This window comes from Panicum virgatum, chromosome 7N, assembly GCF_016808335.1.
Source record: "Panicum virgatum strain AP13 chromosome 7N, P.virgatum_v5, whole genome shotgun sequence".
NCBI classification, from domain to species: domain Eukaryota; kingdom Viridiplantae; phylum Streptophyta; class Magnoliopsida; order Poales; family Poaceae; genus Panicum; species Panicum virgatum.
The window spans coordinates 44,275,819-44,294,606 of NC_053151.1; the positions used below are offsets into that span (position 1 = coordinate 44,275,819).

An 18,788-nucleotide genomic window follows, 5' to 3' on the forward strand; every position below is an offset into this window, starting at 1 on the left:
CTCTACAAATTTGCCAATGTGTATCCTTTTGATCTCTACGAAATCTATTAATGTTTGTTTGACAATGAATGAACTACGATATATTGATGTCCAGAGCCCAGCATGAGCTTGCAAAGAATTTAATCTTCTTTGCTTAACTCTGGAGTGTACTGGACTAGTGGAACAACAATGTATTGATGTCTTTTACCGAGACAGTACGCGCCCTACGGCAGCTATGACAACTGAATAGTATCCGGACATGATCAAGCTAAATTAGAAGACGTATGCATGGATTAAAAGTCAGTAAGGATAAGAATTTAATCCAAAATCTACAAAAAAATGTCCATGGACAAATCTGAAATAACATAAAAAATGGAAAGACGGCACACGTTGAAATACTCTTTGACCACATGAGCGATTGTATCTATAAAAAAAGAACAAATGCAGTTGGGTGGAAATGTAACTTTTCATTTTTCATAGAGAGAATAGGAAGATCTGGAGGACAAAAAGTTGGAAAAAAATAATTGCAACACGGAGATCGGAAGGCAGGACCGCAGGACTACAAGAGTCATGCTACTGCTACTAACCGGTAGGAACAATGGCATGCCAGTCGAATTGTCGCAAATTCTAAAGCCCAGACTTGAATCATACTAGGAAAGTTATTGTGTGGAAATAAGAATGGAGATGATAAACAATCAGAATTAGCCTATGTGCATCATAAGGAAGCAAACTATGTAATTAACAATTTGTTAAAAGGTACATGTAGAAAAATCAGCATGGATCAAGGCATTGTGAAGTTGGTTTTAATGGAGAGAACAGCAAAGGAAGCTCAACAAAAAAATACATAAAACAATGAGCAAGGGTAGGGAATGGAGCAGGAGCATGGAGATGGAGGCAGGGCATACCAATGGAAATCTGGAGGCAATTAATATAAGGTACTGCAGCGATCATACAGGGACAGCACAAACAATATAACAGCACAAGATTGATTAGTTTCTTCAGAAAGACACGAAAATAACATCTCCTCAAAGAAACCAGAAAACACAATATTTACTGATACCAAATGATGCACAAACAATATAACAGCACAAGATTGATTAGTTTCTTCAGAAAGACACGAAAATAACATCTCCTCAAAGAAACCAGAAAACACAATATTTACTGATACCAAATGATCACCAAGTTCTGATAGTACAAGGCAGGTTTGCTGCTAAACTGCAGCAGCTTATTCTGTGATCAATAACATGGAATTACAGCTATAAGTGACAAATCCTTTATTACCCCTCTGATATAAAGAAATTGAGAGATACAAAAGGTTGCAATCATATATTCACCGCACAGCAACGTTCAGTGGCGGATCTAGCCAAGAGACGTAAGGGGGGCTGATGTCTTCTTCTACCTCTTCCCCACCCTCTCCTCTCTCTATTTTCTTCTTCTCCCATCTTCTTCTTCCTCTGCAACCTTTCTCTGGAATTCAGCCTCCATTTGGGAACGGTATTCAGCTATTTCCCTCTCAGCTTCTTCCTTGGCTTGCCTAAGCCTTGCCGATTTGGCTGTTGAAAACAAAAAACTTTCATGTTTACATGTGGTCCATCAAAATCAGATAGTTTTGCTTTTAGTCTTGTCTTATAAAAATCGTAATTGCAGTTTTATCCATAGAAGCTCAACAGAGTTGGGTTAATCAGTCAAAGAAAAGTAATGTTTTGTATCTTTTGTTCCCCGACTTGGACTATGCAAATTTGTACAGCTAGTCAACATGAGTTTGGAGTGCTATGGTATGGCCTGACAAGTAAAAGAGCCACTAGAATAAAGCAAAATATATGCAGTATACCAAAGGCAAAACAAACTAGATGCTTTTCTCATGCTCGGAAATGAACATGCCTCTACCCACAATATGAAATATGTGCATAAAGATTAATTGATGGTTCGAAATACAATGAGGAATACTCTTGAATACTGTGCTTGATTTGTAATAATCTTTGCCAAAAATAAGATAGTACTTCCTTCATTCCAAATTGTATGTTGTTTTGGCAAATCTAGATACGTAGATGCATGGCAAAATCCATGTATCTAGATTTGCCAAAACGACCTACAATTTGGAACGGAGGGAGTGCGTATTACCTGCCCTAGCTGCATTTACAATCCGCTGAGCCTCTTGCTCTGCAGCCAACAACTGCTGAATTCCACTCTGGCGTCTGTTCGCATCCATCTTTCAGCTGCTGCATGAAGAGGACGAAATTCAGAATCAACAAAACATTGTAGGTGAAACGGTCATGAGATCACCAGTTAAAAACACCCGCTATGGCACAACTTCACGTTGAACGCCATCGTAACCAATCGAGGATGGATCTCCAACCCGCGCAAGTCCAGACTCCAGAGAGTGATGAGAACGATGAGTACGTATACGGGAGAAGGAAGAGGTGAAGCTGCTGCGGAACGATACCTGGATCTGGATCGAGGCGTGGAGGTGCTGGAGATCCTGCAAGCTGCAAGGCAGGGGGAGGAACGATGCAAAAGGAATTCGTGCTAGGAACTGCCCAGAGAAACCAAACGGGGCCCAGATGTCCTCCGAACTCTTTTCAAGATGGCTTTCAAGATCTGGATATCCGAATCATTGGATCAAGTTATTAATTTTTGAAAGCAATAGGAAAAAATAAAAAAGGTTGGGAAACAAAATCAACGGGCCGGGAGTTTTCTTTGGGCTGTTCTTGTGGGCCTCCAGTCTGAGAGCACGCCGGCTAACGGACGGCCCATCGCCCCATTGGAGTCTCAATCCGCAGCAAATATCTCATCGTCCCCTTCCCTCATGAAAACCCCATCCAATTCCAAACCCCCTCGCCTCGCCATTTCACCTTCACCTCCGCTTCCCTCCGCCCCTTCCCTTCGCGGCCAACCAACCAACCGCCTCATCCCTCGCCGGACATGGCCACCGCAGCGCGCGCCGTCGCCGCCGCCCGCCCTGCGCGGTCTCTCCTCCCGTCTCGGCGCCTCCCGTCCTTTTCCTCCGCCCGCGCCCCGCTTCAGCGCGGCGGCGTCGGGTCCGTCCGCTGCATGGCGCGGCGGCCGGACTCCTACTCGCCGCTGCGGTCGGGTCAGGGCGGTGACCGAGCGCCGATGGAGATGGCGCCGCTGTTCCCCGGGTGCGACTACGAGCACTGGCTCATCGTCATGGACAAGCCCGGTGGGGAGGGCGCCACCAAGCAGCAGATGATCGATTGCTACATCCAGACCCTGGCCCAGGTCGTGGGGAGGTAATTTTCACTCCTATGGTTCGATCAAATATCTACATAGGCTTGGAATTTGGGTGCTTCGTGGGACGAGAATTGATTTTGGATAATTTGCTGTCTGGTGCTGCAGTGAGGAGGAGGCGAAGAAGAGGATATACAACGTGTCGTGCGAGCGTTATTTCGGATTCGGATGCGAGATTGATGAGGAAACATCCAACAAGCTCGAAGGTATCTTGTTTGTTTCCTTGCTCAAGGCATGCGTTGTGATAGCATCTTTGTCACTTTGTGCTACACAGATTGGTAGTTGCTTAGCGTGATAACATGGAAAATTAAGATATCTGTTCGCGAAGAATGCCAAGTTGTAATTACGTCTGTAGTCTGTAACACATCGCATTGTCTGATCTTAGGCACTATTCTATTGTGTTCATTGGTTTATAGCAGGAAAAATGATGTGTTGATATCTAGAAACATACTATGTGTAGGTGTGGTTCTATAAAAGCATTTGGGATATAAATCTGCTGAAATTTCAGTATCCTACATGCATGGCTAGTTTAGTGGCACTAACTGTGGTTTGTTTTTTCCATAAAACAGGCCTTCCAGGTGTTCTTTTTGTGCTTCCTGACTCTTATGTTGATGCTGAGAACAAGGATTATGGTGGTAAGTTTATTGCTTGAGTGTCCTGTATGTTTTTGTCAAGTACGGTTCATTTCATGCTAGCTGTTAATAGATCTTTGAATCAAAACTGTCATGGAAGAAAAGCTCACTTTGTGATGTATGGTTTACAGTTATTTATTGTTTTTCCACAACAGTTCATTCCCAGTTAGTTTGTCGAAGTTGTGCTTTCTGGATTCCTTCTAGTTTTAGTCTAGAAATTATGTTGAGCCGCGTTGCTCGTTGTTCTAACAGTAGAAATGTTGTTCCAAAGAAATTTAAACCATTGCGAATAATGTTTAGCTTTTCTGAAATTTCCTTATAGTAGTTTTTTCTACCTTGCTGTGTGACATGAAATTTCACTTGTACAAAGAGCCAATTGGTCTTTCATTTTCTTCCACTTGTGTTGGAAGCCTAACATTGAACTTGTTTTATTTATGGACTACAGTTTATTGCTTTTCTGTCCAATGTCTTGTCTCCTCTCAAATGCAAAAGTGTGCTGACTGCTGAAATTTACATTTAACCCCTTCGGGTTCAGACTGTTGTTGAAATTTCTTTTCGTTCACAATATTTTCTTTCTTAATCCAAGAATATCTGAGGTTTTCATGAAGCTGTCTCTTTTCAGCGGAGTTATTTGTGAATGGGGAAATTGTTCGGCGATCACCAGAAAGGCAGAGGAGGGTGGAGCCAGTACCTCAGAGAGCCCAAGATAGGCCCCGGTACAGTGACCGGACTCGCTATGTTAAGCGCAGGGAGAACCAGTCTTACCAGCGATGATGTTGCCATCTTTGGAGATAGAAGATGTCGTCATTTCCACAAAGTGTCTAAATGCAATATTGAAGGAACCGCAGTCGCTCCCACAAGGCCACAACCCACATGACAATTTACAATCTCTCCATTGTATTGGCTGGGCCTGTAACCTCGCGTGCTTATGCATTTGGACCTGTATCCGTAGTCTTCATGAAGAACTTGTGAATGTTTTAACCTCTGTCTCTGCCTCCTAGTCACCCTCCCTTTTGTGTACTTGTACCCCTAGTCTGTATGGCAAGTTTGGTAATGATCAGACATTTAGATGACATGCTTTCGACACTGAGCTCAAACAAACACATGCCGTGACATCATCAGGTTTCACAAACTGCTCCACCCGTTTATTTCTGTTCTGCAGGAGCTCCCCATTAGGGGTGGAATCGAGCCGAGCCTCGACTTTTTTCGAGCTTTCTTCGAAATTAATATATTCGTATTTATTATAGTCTCCCGTGTTGTTTGATATGCAACTTCAAATCGAGCGTAACGAGCCGAGCCTGCCAAAATTGATTTTTGTTCCAAATCAACTAATTTTTATTTTAAAAAAAAACGAACGTAATCAGAGCAATTTTGAAACGAGCCCCCGAGCCAGCTTAACAAGCTTTTTTTTTCCAACCCTACTCCCCATGATCAATTGATGATGCCACATTGCCACTGACAGTCAGATGCATCCTCGCGTCACCATCGAATGCTTCTAGGCAGGTCCAGCGTGGAAGCAGCCGGACAGCGTGGAAGCAATCGGGACGCGGAGGATGCAGCCGCGATATGCGACGTGTGGCGCAGGCAGGTAACCTACGATTTCGCTGCCTTATCCTCGCGCGCCACTGCGACACCCACCGCCACACCAGCCAGCCGCCCGACAGAGCGCTGAACCAGCCGAAGCATCACTGCATCAGCCGCGCGCGAAGGGGCGAGCAGCTGAAAAAAATGGCGGGGGCGACCTTCCTCCCGACCGTGCAGGCTCCCGCGCTGCTCGGCGCCCGCGGCGTCGCTGCCTCGCCGTCCGTCTCGTCTCCGGCGCGGAGGCACCCGCACGTGCGCTCCTGAACTCGGCCAAATTTTTGCTGATACAAGCTGAGCGTCCGCGTGGTTCTTAGTTTGTTTTCCCCTTTGTACTTAGATTCAAGTCTGCTGCAAGGGCAATGTTGAGGGCATTGAGGCTGCTGGTCATGAAGAGCGTCTGCGATTCCGGAGAAGGGACTTCATCGGCGGCTGCGTCGGGACGGCCATTGGTTTGGTACGTGCTCGAGCTACCTGCTTGGTTTGTCAGTGATCAATGCAGCTCGGCGTTAGCGCAACAGAAGTGATCAAATGTAGCATAATAATGGGAAAGCTCAAGTTGATGCCGCAGCATACTTTTATATCGTTATTGCAGTTAGTTTTGTTAGGTAATATACTGAACTTGGTTTTATTTATGCCTTGGATTAGGAATTGATTGAGGGCTCCACAAAATTCACAGGAGTGGCTACTGCTGCTGATCTCATTGAGCGTAGACAACGCTCTGAGTTTCAATGTACGTCACCTAACATTGCTCTTTTCCTTCAAACAATATGCTATGCTATGCTTCTTTAAAACCTGGAAAAAAATTTGAAGTATTTGAGTCTCTCTTCAGCAAGCATCAAGGATACCCTCTATACAGCTATAAAGGTGAGACTTCTTAGCTCGTTATACTGGTATTTCTGATTCACCTATCAATCATTCCTGTTGGCTGAAATAGTGAAACTGAAAATCCTCGAAGGCTAAGCCAGAGCTCGTTCCATCTTTGTTGACCTTGGTCCTGAATGATGCAATCACATATGATAAGGTCTTGTCTCTGAATGGCTCTGTCATTAGCATTTGGCCCCTCTGTACGTGGCACACTTGGAAAAGTTGGAAATAACCTGTGCCACCTGGCTGTTTAATTCTCTGCAGGCCACAAAAACTGGAGGTGCAAATGGATCTATCAGGCTAGGTAGCATTTCTTCCTTGTCACTCTTCTTCTGTTCATCTTTTTTTTTTTGGTTTCTCGACCTTGTTACTCCATCATTTGATACTTAATTTTTCAAATAAAGCCCAGAAATAAGCAGACATGAAAACAGTGGGCTCTCTGCTGCGTTGGATCTGCTGATTGAAGCCAAAAAGGAGATAGATTCCAAATCCAAGGGAGGTCCAATTTCATTTGCAGATCTGATCCAGTTTGCAGGTCTGAAAATTTCCAGTGTAACTCTACTAGTGTTACTGAACTTGTTGACCTTTACAGGCGAGCTCTGCTGTAGTTCTGCTAGTGTTAAACTAAGAATTGTGTTTTTATTTGAAACAGCACAATCAGCACTGAAGAGATCATTTCTGGATGCGGCCATTGCCAAATGTGGTGGAAATGAAGAGAAGGGAAGAACCCTATACTCCGCATATGGTTCAAACGGGCAGGTATTCGCTTCACCACATTGCTCCTCATGCCACATGATACTACATATGTTCAGTCTATCCTCTGTACAACCGCTCCTACTTTAATGCATCAATTTCTACTTATTTCTCATTATGTGTTGTAACTATTTACCACTGCAGTGGGGTCTGTTCGACAAAACATTCGGGAGAACAGATGCACAAGAAGCTGACCCAGAGGGAAGGGTACCTGATTGGAGCAAAGCTTCTGTTCATGAGATGAAGGATAGGTTCGTTGCTGTTGGGTTGGGTCCTCGCCAGGTCACCACTAACTCCTTCACAGAGATCACATTTTTCCTTGAAAGATTGCAAAAACTTCCCTCCAGTGTCATGTTTAACAGATAAGTCCCTTTTTTTGCAGCTTGCTGTGATGTCAGCCTTCCTTGGACCTGACCAGGCTGCTACGGAGGAACAACTGATTGCTGATGCAGATTGCCGTCCATGGGTCGAGAAGTACCAGCGGAGTCGTGAGACAGTCTCCCGGACAGACTATGAAGTAAGATATTGCTTTCCCGTTTTTGCACGAACTGCCAATGTCTCAGGGTTGAAGTCACTTTCTGATTGATGCTAACTAGTGCCTCTGTGTTCTGCACGACAGGTTGACCTGATAACCACACTCACAAAGCTGAGCTCCCTTGGCCAGAAGATAAATTACGAAGCCTACACATACCCTAAGCCAAAGATTGACCTGGGCAAATTGAAACTGTGAGAGATGCTGCCGGGCATCTACATCGGCCATGTTCAGGAACCAGAAGCTTGTGTACTAGTGGGCTCCGGCTGCTCAGGAGTGATTTGATTCGGTGACGTTCATGTAATGGCTGCTCATCGGCTGTCAGACTTTTTTTTTCCATGGCAATTAGGATGGTACGTATAGATATTAGATTTCATTGTCTGGTTTCGTTTTTCGTGAACTTGAAAGTGCCAGACATGATTGGAAGAGGCGAGGTGTTCTGTAAATTCTCTTCTTGTGCACTCTACTTGTGATTATGTGACCACCGAATCACAAATTGAAATAAAGTGCAAGGTATATCTGAAGCACTGAACGTTTCTGATCAGAAGCAGGGCATAAGGCGCCCTTCAGCCTGCCGTTCCTGGCTCGGCATCAGTTTGTTCGGCACAATCTCGATATAAGAGCTATAACGCCCGCCTCTCAGACGACTGCTCAGCGTCAATGACCCAACACAAAATTTGACAACGACAAACGCTACAACAGGGGAAAAAACAACTTGGCCAAGTTCAGTACACGCGCTCTAAAATCTTGATTTCAGGTCCAATACACTTGATATCTTTTGCAACACAGTCCCGAACAGACCAGGCCGTGGTCTCTGCATCCTCGACACCAGCCACTGGTAATCCTCCAGCGCCTTGCCGGACAGGGGTTCCAAGAACTCGCATTTCTCGAGGATCTCAGGCGGAGGCACTCCCCTGACGAGGTTCGTGTCCAGCTTTGGCTTCCTCTTGTTCTTATCTTGAGGGACCTCCGGCACAGGGTTCTCCAGGTGCAGTGGTGACGCTCCTGGGATGACATCTCGCCGGAAGGGTAGGCTCCTAGCGCTTTGTAGGCAGAAGTCGAACCATTGGTGGATGAGTGGGGATGGGCCTCTGGTTCTGCCGCCGATTTGGTCGGTCTGAAATCTTGTTGCACATGGTATCACCTACAATGCAAAAAACAACACAACCAGTGAGACAGACAGTTTGGTAGTACAAATTCACAAAGCATTGTTCATGAGGCAACCATATCATACCCATAGATCAGCCCATAGGCTGCTGCCTGACTTGGGAACAACCACCGCAACATTAGACATTCGCTTTGCAGCAGGAACCACATCACTGCTCCAGCCCACTGCAACCCATACATCTCCAACACTAAATGACTTCAGATAGTTCATGCTGTCAAATAGTTGGACCTGCCAAAGGGAACCAAAATCAAATCAAGCTCAACAAATAATAATTCGGAATTTCGGATGGTCAACTACCAATCTACCATATATACACAAGAAACAGCCAAAGGGGGTGAGTGACATCTGGGGCATACCTGCTTTTGTAGTTGTGTAAAGCTTTCCAAGACTGCTTCTCTACCACCACTGACATCTGTTTCCATGTCAACTGTGTTATATGATGACCCCAGATGCTTCAGAACTGCACCAATAACCTCTCTCGGAGAATCAACCATTGAAATCTTCCCGGCAAGTTCAGGCCTCCACAAATCCTCCCAATCCTACAGGTAATAACAAATCTATATATTCAACACCTACTAGGTTCATCAGTGATATGTATTAACACAGTACGCCACAGCACAAGAAAAAGGCACGTTCAGTACTATAAAAAAAGAGCGTACCCAGTGCCATAGGCGCCCCGCACTGCGCGGGGTCTGGGGAAGGGTTATTTTAAGCACTAACTTCCCGCACAAATATGTAGAGGCTGGGGCTCAAACTCGGGACCTTCCGGTCACAGACGGTAGGCTCTACCGCTGCACCAGGCCCGCCCTTCACACATTCAGTACTATGCTTTCACATTTTTATTTCGCACAAGAAAAGGGGAGTCTTATGTTCCCAACATAATTCAATTTACGAGTCTTATGTTCCCAACATAATTCAATTTACAGATACTTGTAACTTTAGGGTAACATTGCACATTTACTCAAGAAAAAATGTTCACCTGTATTGGTTTCAAATTATGCCTTTTGAACTTGTTTTTCTTGTACGCGATGACCATGGTACCCCATCTGTATGGAACTCCCCATACTGAGCCATTAGGATCTGCCTCTCCATTCTGGTTCCTGCACAAATGAACCTGATAGACTATAATGAAAATGCAAACTACATAGCGGGACATCTTCACAGCCAAGTTACAAAATATCTTAAGAAATTGGATGCTGTCTACTGCCTAACTGAGTAACTGGTGACTACTAACCATGCCGAAAACCAAAAGTGGAAATTCTATCATGTAGTCCTACGCCTAGCTAACTTCTCAATGTTTGTATGCTAACAACTCAATAGATAACTTTGCTATTGACTGCATTTAAGAACAGAAGGCTAAATGTCGGGGGAACGGTCAAGATCATAATTCTCACAAACAATTCTAAAATGACATAAACAAAATTGGGGCTATTTAGAAGAACAGAAAAGCATCAAGTAGAGAATAAAAACCTACAAAGATCTTTAGTTTGACATGGTATAATGTTCTTTTTCAAATATAACCTAATCTAATTCAACAATCAAATTATTTTCCAAGGCAATGCAACATTATGAGCACCCGTCAATAGTCAGTCATCATCAGGAGAAACTAAAGGTTTCACTTCTCACCTTCCATCTATCACTCAGGCTATGAAACCAATCCTGCTCTTCAGCGTTCTTAACAGGTTCTAACAATCCCTTACGTATGACATAGCCGAGCCAAGAGTCCCCGATTGACACAATATCAGCTGCCATTGCGGACTTTGGCTGAATCTGACCCTTGTCCATACACTGGGACATATCAGAGAAGATCCCATCAAAATTAGCACGGAGCTCGGGGCTGAATTTGAGCCTCTTCCCCTGAGATTCAACGAAATCCTACAAGCACCAAGGAATACATCAGAAAATCTGATCCATACACCATACCATGCTTCCTTGCTCCCATAAACGTATGTAATCAAGCTACGCTATATTTTTCTAATGCGGCAACTGGGATGGTTTTTTTTTTTTTGGTGGTGGATGAGGAAGACCGGACCTTAATCCACAAGGGAGGGAAGGAGCCGCGGAGCGCGACGATCCTGAGGGGCACCGAGAGCGCGTACGTCTTGGTCTTCCACTTCTGCAGCGCAGCCTCCCACTCCTGGTCCTCCTCCTCCTGCGCTGCCTCAATGGCCGCGGCGGCGCCGGCAGGGGGCGGGAGCGCGAGAGCTCGGGCGCGAGAAGGGAAGAGAAACAGGAGCGAGCACACGGCCAGCTGGAGCACCAGCGCCGCCGCGGCGTTCGCACACTCCAAGCCGGCGCGGCCGGGCGCGTCGGCCTGGCTGCCGTGTGGACGCCGCGAAGGCACCGCGGCGAGCCGCGAAGGCCTGCGACCGCGGACGCGGACTCGGAGGCGGGGGCTGGGCAGGCAGTAGGTAGGGTGATCGGGGAGGAGCCCGGGGAGGCGAGGGTGGTGGGGTTGGGCGAGGACAAGGTGGAGCGGCTGCACCTCCATCGCCGCTGCTCGGTTCCCTCTTCGCTCTGGCTCCCTTATCCAGTTCTCGCGCAAGCCCCGGCTGCTAGTTGAAAGCACTTGAGCCGAAACACAGGATTGATCTCTAGACATATTCGCTTACAGATTACATGATCATTTTTCTTTCTTTTTAAAGACCACAGATTACATGAAACTATTTTTGAAGAAACAGATTACATGAATTTTGTCCATTGCTGACTGGGAGCCAATTATCTCTCGAGCATATTAGCATTGATCTGGAGACCTACCTGACAACATGTCAATAAGGTACTGTACTTACATCAACAATTATACATAAATAACATTACTGCACTAAACAACTGGGAAAGAACCCTAGGAACCTAATAAAAATGCTACAAAGAACAAATTTTCTTTTGAACATGTCAACATGTGCAGTAACTACAAAGAATCCATGAGACATGGTGAGAGAACAATGCCCCCTCCTGTTGAAAACCAGCTTCCCTAGTTTCCTGCTACAAGTCTTCTTGGAGGAGTTTGTTCAACAGCCTGGTCAGGAGAGCGTCCCTTTTCTCAGCTCGTGCTTCTTCTCTCATCCTTCTTTGTTCCTCACGTTGCATCCACGAGTGTTCCAGCATCAACCTTTCCTGCTCCAGGTTCTGCATCGTCTGCCTCCATTCTTGTTCAAAAACAATCCGCTCCTGGGCACGCCTTTCCACTGTCTCCTGCCATTGGATGTCAATACGCTGCTGCTGTGCCAGGAAATCCTGCAGCAGTTCATGGATGCTTGAAACGCCTGTTCTTGACTTCTCTGGCATTCTTTGGGATTGCTGCTTCTTGTCATCAGCTTTCCTCTTTCTGCTGTGCATCGGTTCCTCATCTTGGCTTTCTACACCACCATCCTCACCGTCAGACTCCCCAGATGACCGGTCACCACTAGGTCGCTTCAGTTTCCTTTTAACAGAAGCTCCAGGTTCAGACTCAAGGAGTTGGCGCTGCATATTTCTAGCACGTTCTGTGAAGACCGCGTGCAGCTCCGGGAAGAAGGGACACTGTCTGCCATTTTCTGGATCAGAAGTTTCTTTCCCCTGTTGAAATTATGTGAAAGTTATGAGCCTGTGCCGCATAAACTAAAAAATGAAGGTACTACCTAACATTGTTGAAGTATGAAAGTAAACTTATAACAAAGGTGCACAAACCAGGTGGACCGACCACACAACAAAGATAGACAGTCCAGACAATAAACAATGAGCCACTGCCTCGTAAATTGGAAGTGCATTTTCTTAAGCATAGAGAAAAGCTTCTAACAGAAAGTTTGAAATTGGGCCCACCACCCAACAAACCCAACAATAGAGTCAATCTCAACCTAACATGAAACTTCCAATTTTTCAACCCCTGGTGGAAAAAAAAAACATAATTGGTCTGCTTCGGTGCTTCCTGACATGGCAACATGATCAGAAAATACAAAATCCTTCATAACTATTGCAGCCAGCAGGAGCATCACAAATAATACAGGTTTTGTGCTTCTCACCCTCAAAATCCAGAATTAATGCATTCATGTTCTCACATACCCAACTGATACTATCCTAATTTTACCCCCTTCCTTTGGCACCCATAATTCACTCTAATTAATTTCGATAGTCAAGCAGAGCAAATGTCACATCCTGAGCCAGTCAAAAGTGCAACTTCTCAGACAAAGGACCCAATGTGAAGGTAAAGAAAATGGTAGCATACATAAATCTGCTTAGTGCTCACAATGATTCTGTGCCCTAAAAAACGAGAACTGAAAGTCTGAAACTTTGATTGGGACTCCAATTTTGGATGATTTGACACTCAATTTCCCTAAGCCCTTGACATTCCACCACGACTTTTCATGCATCATTGTCAACAAAGATAATATCATATTTATTCCTCTTTCTATCACCAGTAACAATCCATTGTAGATACCACTATTTAGTTATCCTAGATTCCAAAAAGTAATTGTGGCATCCTTTAATCTTGTAATGCACTTTTGTTTAAGACAAATGTAATACACATTTTTGCTTGCTAAAATTAGAGAAAAATATAGTTCTCACTTCTATGTAATTCTGTGAAGAAGATTTGGAGACACAAAAAGCAATATCAGAGGGTTTCTTTACATTATGCCTACATGTAGGTCTGAGTATTACTATTGAGTAAAGACCGCCAACTACTTCGGAATTCACAATTGAAGGCATTACTTTCAAAATCATGTGTAGCAAAGCACGGCATAACATGGCAGTGGCGTAGGTGCAATAATCCATGTTAACTAAAATGAAGCCTGGGGCAAATACTACACAGCTTAGAATTATGAAATAGATGAACACTTGCTAAACAGTAACAATAGAAGACAACAGAATGTTGGGAAATAATTATCTCTTCTTTTTTGTAACGAAGGCATGAATTTGGTCACTCATAGAAAGAGAACGAATAAACTTCATTCCGTTCAACATGAAAGATTTCTCAGTGTCCTTACTTGATGGAAGCGCTAGTGCAAATGCAGTGACGGTGAACGTACGAACACATTTCTAACAATCCCAGATGAAGCTACGAGATAGAGGGCCAATTTGGGGATGCTGAGCCTGATGGTAGCATACTTGATATCAATGCACATCAATCAACAAAGGAACAGTACATGTACATAGAGACTCGTTGGCACTGGTCCAGCACAGAACGGTCAATCTAGCCGCGCCTTGGACTATACTAGAAAGTTCGCTGAAGAAGCCTGATGAGGGATTGTCGATCGTGTTACCTTGTAGCGGTTTACGAGGTTCTTCCACTTGCACTTGCACTGGTCGGCGGTGCGTCGGTACCCGCGCTCCCTGAGACGCGCGGCGACGGCCTCCCACATCGACTTGGCGCTGCGGCGCGCGGCGTTGGCCTCCCGCTCCACCTCCCCGCGCGCCACGATGAGCTCCCGCGTCTCCTGCGCGCCCCACGGCGGCACTCTCTCATCCCTCCCTCCCGCTCCCCCTCCGCCGGCCTCCATCATTCCGCCGCCGCCGCCTCCGAGGCGCGACGCGCCCGACGGCAGCAATCCCTAACGACAGGCGGTGACCCGCGGCGCGGCGCGACGGCGGCGTGGGGCTGCTGGACGCAGGCTCTGCCCTTCCCCCGCTTTCTTGCCTCGATTTGCTTGCTGGCCTCGCTTTTCTTCTTGCTTCTCGCCGCTGCCTGCCTCTCTGCCCATCGAGGCCCCCTGCCCCATTCACACTGCTCGGTCTCGGAGCGGGGGCCCTGCCTCGTTCACACTAGCTGTCTCCCTGCACCTCGTTTCCGTTTCTTCTTTTTCTATTCTTTTTTTTAGACATAATGGAAATTAATGTTACCAGTGGGCTTCAAGCTGGACTGGACCGGCCCGGACCGGGCCCGGTGCCGCCCACCCATTGTTTTTTTAGAGGATTCCACCGTTTGACCCAGAGCTTATAATATTATCCTTTTTTAAAATCATATATCAAAACAATAGTTCAGTGCTAATACCCTTATATCTTTCGAAAGGTGCTAATACGCCTACGAAGAAACAGCTGTGCACAAAATATGATGGTCCAGAACAGCAGTAGCTGTTGCAACAGAAAGGGTTGAAATCTTATTCATTTGAAGAAAAGGAACTGAAATCTTTTTGAAGACAAGAAGGGATGGACATTATAATCTTTTTCTTGGATCTACTAGTGCTAGCTTGCGACTGTACCCACCCTGCCGGATGTACAAGCTGGTCACTCGGTAGCTTCTGTAGAGGCACATGGCGCTTTCTGCAGGCTGGAGAAGTTGGGGCTCCATTTCAGTATTTCACAGCCGCCATTGCAATGTTTATAGCCTCAGCTGACCAGTGTTCTTCATGGTTTCACCTCAAAATGCCAAGACTGAACCACCGTCCTTTAGACCAAAGGAGGGTAACTGAACCAAGGTTCTTGACAGTCGCCCCATGAATTATTGCAAGAGAGCTTCCATCCCGGGAACAGTTAGCTGCTTCAAGGGCAAGATAAATGAAGTTGCTGACGCTTTATCACTTCCCGATAATCAGCTCCTTCAAAGAAGTCAAGGGTGAGTTGTTGCCATAGGCAATGGTATCTCTCCAGAAAGTGAATCCTGGCAAAGCAACAAAAAAAAAAGCGATGTGCATGGTCAGAAAGAAAATCCGGAAGGCTGACAGCGCAACAAACAATTCAGTTCTATATTAGTCTGAAATGTTGCTCTCTTCATATAAATTCTGAAACTTTGAAACGCATGTATTCCTCATAAAAATACCAAAAGTCTGGAAATGCTTCTGATAAAGACATTTATATTGGGAAAGAAACAAAGTAGATATTGGAAGGAGAGAACACCTAGCCATAGAAAGAGCCCAGAAGTTGTTGCAAAGAAAAATTCTCTGCTGATGCTATTGAAGCTGAATCAGACAATTCAAAGGGTTAACCATCTTGCATGAGCTATACAAGATAAATCCATGGAAGCAAGGGCTGTCACAGCTGAGAGATACATACCAGTACATGCATACCAAGTTACCCCAACCCTGTAGGACAGATGCCCAAATAGAACCTGTGAACCTAGATTGATGAAAATAATTATGATTACGGGCTGATACAGGAATTATAATACAGTAGACAAGAATGGCACTGGTTTGACTGTGTCAGAAAATATCAATAGATACAACTCTTATCATGCGACAAAAATAAATTCAAACTTCCATGAAAAATAAGATATTCGATCAGAAATAATTGGGCATCTTATTCTGTTTGTCATACCCTTTCATGATTAATATAATGAACATGGATACATGATATAGAAGGATGTTTTCTGTAAAAAGCTTTATGCACAGAAATACTTTTTTTTAAATAACTATGCACAGAAATACTAAGTGCAGTGATCTTGCCCTATGACCTCAGCTCATCTACACAAGGCATTTCCCATAGGAATTAGATACTCATATAGCATAATTTCAGAACTCTATGGCTTCCAAAGTAGCAACAAAAGATAATTACTAGAGATTGTTCCACTGAGGCAACCGTTAAGCATGTTTGCCATTCAACATCTGGTTAATTATAGGATGTGAGTCTTTTCATGTGTACTAACTCCTAAAACTTCATAAGTTATTGATATTTATGTTCCCAAATTAGAAAAGAATGTTGTATGCGTTAATCTTTCATACAAAAAGCACCTTCCTTTCTAATTTCTCAGAGAGTTGGTCTTGAATCACAAAAAAGAATAAGGCGAGATGGAATAAAACTACAATACCACATCAAATCACGGATGAATACAGCACGAGGAATCATAAGTCCATTTCCAAGCATTGCAAGCAACATGCTGAAAGCTGACAACCCTTTGATGTTACTTGGGTTGAGGTAATTTGTCCACTGCAGAACCAACAAAATAAGTTGAATGTTAGTGTATCAGCATTATGTGATCATAATTTTCCCAGTACTACAAGTGTGAAAGTTTGGATACCATCTGTGCCACTGGCATCCACATGAATAGAAGTGTGGCTGTCCAACCAGACAATGACCCAACAAACTTAGTCCCTGCGTCAGAAAGCTTGCCCATCCTTGCCTGAAACCAAAAGGGGAAAGGTAATTAAGAGCTAACATAAACTAGGAAGGAGGACATTAAAACAGGGCACCATGTGAATGCAACCTACTTTTAGCCCTAGATTGTTCAGTTCATTAAAACGCCACAAAATAGAAATATATGAGCACAGATGGAAAAGATAAAGTAGAGTAGACACATCTTGTGTTTTAATCCACAATATTTTTTAGCATAGCATGTTTTACTGTACAAGTTTCCTTTTGAAGCAACTAGAGCCGCTTATGATGTGGGAAAATCAACCAAACAGCTTGAAATACAAAATAAAGAATCATGCTACATAAAACTAAATCCAGCTGAACAACCGGGAAATGTGAGGTGGAGTACAGTCCATCTATTATTTTGTTTTCATTTCAGCTTCTTCAGTCTTTTTCCATTCCATTTTCAGTTCTTGTTGCAAAGCTCTGACTAATAGCCAGAGTTCCCTACTTGTACATAAACTCTCTTCTCTATAATGAAAAGGCAGGGTGCCTGCCATTTTATATAGAAATTAGAGCTACTCTTTCTAGTTTTCCAGTTTTACTGAAGGCATTCAGGAGGTATGAGACACTGCTTAATGCAAGAGAATAGAATGTGTCGTACCATTGTAACAGCTGTAAGAGCCAACGAACCAGAGATTATGCCAGGCAGTACGCTATTGGGGATGAAGGGAACAAATGTTGACCACATGACCTGCAATTTCAGTTCACCAATCAGAGAAGGCCAGAAGCACAATACACATCAACAGTCCTGTCAGTTGAACACTGGACAGCAGTACAGAATTAGGTGGATCCGTAAGATGGCACAGCAAGACAGTCATTGTCACCTGAGGGAGCACGGCAAGGCCACCGACTGTGATGAAATCCTCCCACAGCAGCCAGAGGGTTCCAGGGAGCCACCCTAAGTAATTGAGGAAGTTAAGGATGAGCCCTGCGGCCACGACGACTGAAGTGGCCACGAACTGCGGCACCGGCATGGACTCCGCCATGGCAAGCTGCACGAGGACCGCATAGGTGGAGATAACGCCCAGAGTCTGCACGATGGCAGCCTCCGTCTCCTTCTTCTTGGCGAAATATGAGAGCAGGGAGAGATTCCCGAGCAGACCAGTGAGCATCCCCTGAAGCGCGCAATATAAAATCGATCAACATGAGTGTCGCAAAAATAAAGGAGGTGAAATCCGAGGCCGCGGATTGGGAGGCGTACGAGCCACGGGACGGCGAAGAGGGCGGTCTTGTTGCCGGCGAGGAGGTTGCGGGCGTTGAGGACGATCTGCGGGAGCTGGAGCAGGAGGAAGGGGACGTTGGCCGCGCCGGCGAACTTGGCGGTGACGGAGTCCCACTCCTGGTACTTCTTCGGGTCCTGTGCGGCAACCCATTCCGAGGCAATCGATCGATCAATCACCCGACATTCGGCGCCAATGCAGGGGACAGACGAGGGGAGCGTACCTTGAGGACCGGCTTGAAGGTGGCGGTCGCGGCGATCGCTGGCGGCCCATGCCGGCGCTGCTGGTGGAGGAGGAGCGCGGGCTGGCGGCGGTACGGCGCCGCGGCGAGGGGTTTAAGGAGCAGCGCGGCGCGTGGCGACGGCGAGGGCGCGACGGAGGAGCCCGCCGCCGCCGCCGAGGTGGGTGCGCGAGCGCGGGGGAGAGGCGCCGGGCGGAGCGGGAGGCGGATGCAGGGCGACGGCGACGGCGACGGCGACATGGCCGGTGTCTGTCGGAGGGCGGAGGCGCGGGGGGGGGGGGGGAATGGGGGTGGGTGGTGGATCGTGTCGGGGCGGCGAGACGCTTCACGAGGGAGCGCAGTGAAGTAGCGGGTGGATGTGAGGACGGGAGGGGCGCAGGGGGCGCGCCACCTGCGGTGGGGGCACGCGCGCGCTCGGGATCCGATGGACCCGGGACACGCCCCCCCCCCCCCCCCCCCGCCCGCGGGGGTGCCGTCACCGTAACGTTGACGGCTCCCCGTTGTCCTTTTCAAGTGCTCCTCCCCC

The 18,788-nt window shown here is 46.0% G+C and overlaps 5 protein-coding genes across 8 annotated transcripts; 2 read left to right on the forward strand and 3 right to left on the reverse strand.

The window, feature by feature from the left end:
• Window positions 1-1,107: 1,107 nt before the first annotated feature.
• LOC120683635 (V-type proton ATPase subunit G-like) lies at window positions 1,108-2,600 on the reverse strand. Of its 4 annotated transcripts, none has more exons than XM_039965722.1 (3): window positions 2,423-2,600; window positions 2,101-2,198; window positions 1,108-1,532 (listed from the first exon to the last, which is right to left on the reverse strand). In XM_039965722.1, the coding sequence occupies exons 2-3, from the start codon at window positions 2,186-2,188 to the stop codon at window positions 1,402-1,404; spliced, it is 219 nt and encodes a 72-aa protein (XP_039821656.1). In that variant the 5' UTR covers window positions 2,189-2,198; window positions 2,423-2,600; the 3' UTR covers window positions 1,108-1,401. The 4 variants fall into 4 exon arrangements, with proteins under 4 accessions (XP_039821656.1, XP_039821657.1, XP_039821658.1 ...); XM_039965723.1 differs by having other exon boundaries at window positions 2,101-2,195; window positions 2,423-2,596; XM_039965724.1 differs by lacking the exon at window positions 2,423-2,600 and adding an exon at window positions 2,263-2,413.
• A 192-nt stretch (window positions 2,601-2,792) lies between these two features.
• On the forward strand, window positions 2,793-4,944 carry LOC120682478 (multiple organellar RNA editing factor 2, chloroplastic-like). The gene is made up of 4 exons (XM_039964411.1): window positions 2,793-3,230; window positions 3,337-3,434; window positions 3,798-3,863; window positions 4,483-4,944. The coding sequence occupies exons 1-4, from the start codon at window positions 2,902-2,904 to the stop codon at window positions 4,632-4,634; spliced, it is 645 nt and encodes a 214-aa protein (XP_039820345.1). The 5' UTR covers window positions 2,793-2,901; the 3' UTR covers window positions 4,635-4,944.
• Window positions 4,945-5,480: 536 nt separating this feature from the next.
• Window positions 5,481-8,120, forward strand: LOC120681934 (thylakoid lumenal 29 kDa protein, chloroplastic-like). Its single transcript, XM_039963623.1, has 11 exons — window positions 5,481-5,696; window positions 5,782-5,898; window positions 6,090-6,174; window positions 6,274-6,308; window positions 6,400-6,465; window positions 6,573-6,612; window positions 6,718-6,843; window positions 6,961-7,067; window positions 7,206-7,343; window positions 7,444-7,578; window positions 7,681-8,120. Exons 1-11 carry the CDS (start codon window positions 5,589-5,591, stop codon window positions 7,789-7,791), a joined length of 1,068 nt encoding a protein of 355 aa, XP_039819557.1. The 5' UTR covers window positions 5,481-5,588; the 3' UTR covers window positions 7,792-8,120.
• On the reverse strand, window positions 8,110-14,635 carry LOC120681937. Its single transcript, XM_039963627.1, has 8 exons — window positions 13,999-14,635; window positions 11,775-12,316; window positions 10,794-11,079; window positions 10,388-10,636; window positions 9,741-9,875; window positions 9,118-9,300; window positions 8,828-8,989; window positions 8,110-8,737 (listed from the first exon to the last, which is right to left on the reverse strand). Exons 1-8 carry the CDS (start codon window positions 14,236-14,238, stop codon window positions 8,333-8,335), a joined length of 2,202 nt encoding a protein of 733 aa, XP_039819561.1. The 5' UTR covers window positions 14,239-14,635; the 3' UTR covers window positions 8,110-8,332.
• Window positions 14,636-14,807: 172 nt separating this feature from the next.
• Window positions 14,808-18,562, reverse strand: LOC120681935 (maltose excess protein 1-like, chloroplastic). The gene is made up of 9 exons (XM_039963625.1): window positions 18,245-18,562; window positions 18,003-18,158; window positions 17,626-17,916; window positions 17,403-17,492; window positions 16,686-16,787; window positions 16,476-16,594; window positions 15,725-15,787; window positions 15,569-15,630; window positions 14,808-15,332 (listed from the first exon to the last, which is right to left on the reverse strand). Exons 1-9 carry the CDS (start codon window positions 18,500-18,502, stop codon window positions 15,250-15,252), a joined length of 1,224 nt encoding a protein of 407 aa, XP_039819559.1. The 5' UTR covers window positions 18,503-18,562; the 3' UTR covers window positions 14,808-15,249.
• Window positions 18,563-18,788: the final 226 nt, after the last annotated feature.